At 43.1% G+C, this 5,999-nt stretch overlaps 1 protein-coding gene across 1 annotated transcript; it reads left to right on the top strand.

Moving 5' to 3' along the window:
• Positions 1-631: 631 nt before the first annotated feature.
• Positions 632-1,166, top strand: LOC100341783 (large ribosomal subunit protein uL14). Its single transcript, XM_002713539.4, has one exon. The coding sequence runs from the start codon at positions 651-653 to the stop codon at positions 1,071-1,073; it is 423 nt and encodes a 140-aa protein (XP_002713585.1). The 5' UTR covers positions 632-650; the 3' UTR covers positions 1,074-1,166.
• The last annotated feature ends 4,833 nt before the right edge of the window (positions 1,167-5,999 follow it).

Here is a 5,999-nt window from a genome sequence, read left to right on the forward strand (position 1 = left end):
GCCAAAGAAATTAACATCTGCAAGTGTTATCTGTTCCCCTACATTCATTGCAGTACAATTCACAATAGCTAAGATATGGAATCAACCTAGATGTCCATTAACTGTTGACTGGATAAAGAAATTATGGTGCATATATACACTACGGAGTACTACTCAGCTTAAAAAAAAATGAGATCCTGTCTTTTGCAACAAGATGAACAAAACTGTAAACCATTATACTTAGTGAAAGATCAGTCCCAAAAGGACAGTAACCATGTTTTCCCTGATCTGATGTAACTAATAGAGTATCTAAAATACAGCATTTAGGTGTGAAATGGACATTATGAAATTCAGTGGTTGTTTACAGCCCTTTTCTCTTCTGTTGAAGAACAGTGTTTTTTTTTTTTTTTTTCATACCATTTGTTGAACTCTTTTACTTAGTGTAGCGTTAACTATATGATCATTAAATAAACTGAAAATAGATCTTTGTAAATATTAAGAGGTTGAATGTGAGAGGGACAAAGAATAAGGGTTGGAGCCTGGATGGGAGGGAGGGTGTGGTGGGGGAAATACTACTGTGTTCCTAAATCTGTATGTAGAAATACATGAAACTTGTATAACTTAAATAAAATTTAACAATAGCAATAAAAAGTGCCTTTCCGGCGTTCAAGATGTCGAAGCGAGGACGTGGCGGGTCCTCCGGCGCGAAATTTCAGATTTCCCTGGGTCTTCCGGTAGGCGCCGTGATCAACTGCGCCGACAACACGGGAGCCAAAAATCTGTATATCATCTCTGTGAAGGGGATCAAGGGACGGCTGAACAGACTTCCCGCCGCTGGCGTGGGTGACATGGTGATGGCCACGGTCAAGAAAGGCAAACTGGAGCTCAGGAAGAAGGTCCATCCAGCAGTGGTGATTCGACAACGAAAGTCCTACCGGAGAAAAGATGGCGTGTTTCTTTATTTTGAAGATAACGCAGAAGTCATAGTAAACAATAAAGGCGAGATGAAAGGTTCTGCCATCACTGGACCAGTTGCAAAGGAGTGTGCAGACTTGTGGCCTAGGATTGCATCCAATGCAGGCAGCATTGCATGATCCTCCAGTGTATTTGTAAAAAAGATAAATAACCCATTAAAAAGTATTTGCTCCCCCCCCCAAAAAAAAACAATAGCAATAAAAAAATACCAATAGACCCTAAACAGGCTAGAGCCCACTTTGCTTTCACAGCATCATCAAAAGAATACCTGGTCAACCTATTGCTAATCAGTCCGAGGAAGGCCACAAGCACTGTGGAACAATCAGTGACCCACAGAAAAGTTGTTCATGCATTGTTCAACCCCAGCTTCAGAGGATTCACTGCCCTTACTCCACTGGGGAGCTTGGGAACTAAGCATTAGCTGCCCAACTGCTTGTAAAATCTGGTGTCAGTGATTAGCTTGCTATGTCTTGGGTAAGTGGATCCTGACTTTATGGGATCTCTACAGCAGCAGTGTATAGGTTCCAATATTTCTTAATGGTTTCTAACTTTTAATGTCAAATCTAGAAAATAAACATGCAAGCCACAAAGATTTTCCTAGTTTTTTTTTTTATAAAAGATATATATACGTATGGATGTATTTGAAAGGCAGAGCAACACAAAGAGAAGGAGAGGCAGAGAAAGAGACATCTTCCATCTGCTGATTTACTCCCCAATTGGCCACAAAGGCCAGGCTAAATCCAGGAGCTTGCAACTTCACCTTGGTCTCCCATTTGGCTGTAGGTGCCCAAACCATTGGGTCATGTTCCATTGCTTTTCCAGGTACATTAGCAGGAAGCTGGATTGGAAGCTGGGAAGACGAGACTGGAACTTATGCTTTGATATGGGATGCTGGCTTCCCAAGTAACATCTTAACCCACTGCACCACAATGCTAGCATCTCCAAGACTGGTTTTGATGTGAGATGTGACACAATCTCTGTGCTAAACTGAAAAGCACAAACATTTCCCTGAAAGCTGGAGGAAGTAGTTAAGAGATTTTTTTTTTTATTTGACAGATAGAGTTAGGCAGTGAGAGAGAGAGAGAGAGAAAGGTCTTCCTTCCATTGCCTCACCCCCCAAATGGCTGCCACGGCCGGAGCTACGCCAGGCGTTAGGTGCTTCTTCCTGGTCTTCCATGCGGGTGCAGGTGCCCAAGCACTTTCGCCATCCTCCACTGCCTTCTGGGGCCGCAGCAGAGAGCTGGACTAGAAGAGGAGCAATTGGGACTAGAACCCGGTGCCCATATGGGATGCCGGTGGTGCTGCAGGTGGAGGATTAACCTAGTTAGCCATGCTCTGACCCCAATTAAGAGATTTTTAAGGAAGGATGTCAGAGTGACTGCCTCCTCCAAAAAGCCACTTGCGTTGTTCTTGCCCCTTTGGCTTCCCGCTGGCCTTGGCCACCTCGGCGCCTCCCCCACCGTGCAAACTCCAGCTCTATGGACAGAGTCAAGGACTCTTGCCTTCTTCTAATCCACTGTATTGGGTCACTAGCATGCCCCATTCAAACACAGCCTGGACACCAGCTCCAAGTTCACCACCAAGGTCTTAACAGAGCAGAAGGCCATTGTGGAGAATTTAGATAATCAAGGTGCCATCCCTCCTATTAGGGATGCTCACGTGGCCACCTAGGAACAGAAGGTCTGCCCGCCCACCACGGGCAGTGCCCCCTTCAGACGACACCGCATGTCTGGCCACCCAACCAAGCTACATTGTGAATCTGAACAGTGCAATGGGGAAAAGCCAGAACTCCCAGGCACTATTTATTTATATTTTTTTCCTTAAAAGTACTCTACAAAGGAAAATTTGTGGCTTTTATTTACATTTTATACTGTTGTACATATTGATAAGAATCATCCATTTTAATGATCTCAAGATGACCAACCAGCCTTTCAAGCATTCTCTGCCCTACTTCTGAATTTACCTGTGGTGTGACCATGTTCATTAGAATTTCAAAAGAGGAAAAAAAAAATCTTTAAAAGCAAAATGCATGAACAACAAGAACAAAATCTTTTCCTGAGCCTTCCGGTATCCTTTCTGCATATGTACTTACCTGTACTAAAAGTCAGTAAGAGATGGTTTAAAGGTTAAAGATAGGGGCTGGCCTGTCTTTAGCTGCTGCCTGCAATGCCTGCCTGGCCCAGCACTCTGCCTAGCCATTGAGGACATCTGGTGATTGAACCAACAGATGGAAGCTTGCTCTCTCTCTCTCTCCACAGCTCTAACTTTCAAAATAAATAAATACATCTTAAAACAAAGGCTTAAGTAAAAGTTTATTTTTTCTTCCTTTTTTTTTCTTTTTTTGTTGTTGTTTGTTTTGGGCCTGTTTGATATATGTGTGAAACAATATTATCCAACAATGAACCAGATTTTAATTTTGCGAAGTTCTTAAAAAATTGTTAACAGGGTTGGAGGTTTACTTTAAATGATCAGTAGGAGGAAAATGTCAGGAAATCAAGAACATAGGTGGGGAGTGGGAATAAGTAGGGGAAAGGGAGAGTTTCTGGTATAAGTTCAAGAACCAAAAAGCTGTTATGGAAATGAATTCATGGAACTTAGTGATCAATTAATTATAGCAGGTGGGGGGTAGATTGGAGGAAAATCTGACAAAAAATGACAGGAAGAAAGGATGGTATTAGCTCTTTTTTTAAAGATTTATTTATTTGAAAGTCAGAGTTACAGAGAGGTCTTCCATCTGCTGGTTCATTCCCTAAATGGCTGCAATGACCAGAGTTGGGCCGATCCGAAGCCAGAAGCCAGGAGCCAGGAGCTTCTTCCCGGTCTCCTGTGTGGGTACAAGGTCCCAAGGACTTGGGCCATCTTCTGCTTTCCCAGGCCACAGAAGGGAACTGGATCCAAAGTGGAGCAGCCAGGACTCGAACTGGCACCAGTATGGGATGCAAATACTACAGGCAGCAGCTTTACCCATTATGCCACAGTGCTGACCCTGGTATTAGCTTTTGCAAGAGGGGATTCAGGGACAAGAAGAGGATTTAGAACAAATGGTCTAAATTGAGGACAGGATGAATTTCAGGTGTTGGCAAAAACTCCAAATACAATTCATTCAGAAAGAAGGTAAATGTTCAGGTTTATGGCTTAGCAGAAAAGTCTGGAGATTACGTGTGTGTATGTGTGTGTGTGTGCGTATGTATGTATGTATGTATATATATACGTGTATGTATGTATATACATACATGGCACATGAATATGTGAAAGGTAGAGAGACAAAAATTGAAGCAGAGATCTCCCATCACTGGTTCATACCTGAAATTGCAATAACCGCTGGGGCTGAGTCAGACTGAAGTCAGGAGCAATGAATTCCACCCAGGTCTTCCACCATAGGTGGTAGGGATGCAGCTACTTGAGCCATTACTTGCTGTTTATCAGAGTGCACATTAGCAGGAAGCTGGAATGAAGAGTGGAGCTGGGACTCAAACCTAGACATTCCAATTTAGGATGCAGATGTCCTCTGCACCAAACGACTGCTCTTAAAAATTTGTATTTTAGGGGCCAGCGCCGTGGTGCACTAGGTTATCCTCCACCTGCAGCACCGGCATCTCATATGGCTCTAGTTCTGGTCCTGGCTGCTCCTCTTCCAGTCCAGCTCTCTGCTGTGGCCTGGGATAGCAGTGGAGGATGGCCAAAGTGCTTCGGCCTCTGCACCCACATGGGAGACCTGGGGGAGGCTCCTGGCTCCTGGCTTCGGACTGGTGAAGTTCCAGCCATTGCGGCCAGTTGGGGAGTGAACTACAGACGGAAGACCTTTTTTTTCTGTCTCTCTCTCAAATAAATAAATAAATAAAATATTTTAAAAATATGTATTTTAAAGTCAACAGAATATGAGTGAAAATTATTAAGTTGATAGTAGTAATTAACTGGTGATTGTTATTTATTGGGAAATAGTAAATTGGTCATAAGACACTAAATGGGTATCTTGAGGTCCCAAACAAAATAGGACATTTTATGACTTTACAGAAATGCTTGGTATTGCATTTTCAGGCATAATGGGGAAAATAAGTTTTTTCATTAAGGTACCGTGATCTTCAAATTCTAGACCTTATATGTGAATTTGCCATGGCTTCGGTAGTTTTAAACAAATAACTCATATATAACCCTTCTTTCATGTCCCATAAATATTTTAGTTTTGCACTATTCTCATATCTGTACATTCTTTCTATAACTTATTTTAGTGCAGTATTGTATTTTTAGATCTAAGCACTGATTACTTCACATGGACAGCCGTGTAAAAATGGGATTGGACAAAAGTGCCTGAGCTAATGGTAAATGCATGAAGTGGAAACATCAAGGCCCATTTGTTCAGATACTTCTTGGTTTTGCTGTGTAAGTTTTCTTATCTTCACCCCTGCCCACCTCCAAATTAACTTCCTATGACCGATCTCCAGGCAAGGTATTCCAGATCATTTCTTTATGGCCATCTCCTAGACAGAAAGGTAAAGTCAGAATGACCTTCTCACCTCTGAGGCCTGCCCTGTCTCTCAGGTCAAAGTACTTTGGGAGCGCACTTTCTTTTTCGAGATTTATTTATTTATTTATAGGCAGGGAGAGGGGGAGGGGGAGGGGGAGGGGAGGGGAGGGGAGGGGAGGGGAGGGGAGGGGGAGGGAGAGGGAGATCTATCCTCCAATCACTGGTTCCCTCCTTAAAAAGCTACAATAGCCAGGTCTGGGCCAGGCTGAACCCAGGAGCTTGAAACTCAGTCCTGGTCTCAAACATGAGTGGCAGCGGCCCAAGTATTCTGCTGCCTTTCCAGGCACATTTTCAGGTAGCTTGATTGGAAAGAGAGATGCTGGAACTCAGACTTGTGGCAACTTAACCCTACTATGCCACAACACTTGCCCCAAGGGGTAACATTTTCTGAGCCCTGACATTTGGAAAGTTGGAAATAGGCTTGTGTCCTGACTTACTTAAAGTGGAGCATCAGCCACTACAAAACTCAAAGCATCTGTGAACATAAAAATCAATGCAATTGACTTTCTATACTACTACC

Source organism: Oryctolagus cuniculus, chromosome 10 (genome assembly GCF_964237555.1).
Source record: "Oryctolagus cuniculus chromosome 10, mOryCun1.1, whole genome shotgun sequence".
NCBI classification, from domain to species: domain Eukaryota; kingdom Metazoa; phylum Chordata; class Mammalia; order Lagomorpha; family Leporidae; genus Oryctolagus; species Oryctolagus cuniculus.

Coding starts and splice junctions, on each gene's coding strand:
- LOC100341783 (XM_002713539.4), top strand. CDS start 651: ATGTCGAAGCGAGGACGTGGCGGGTCCTCCGGCGCGAAATTTCAGATT.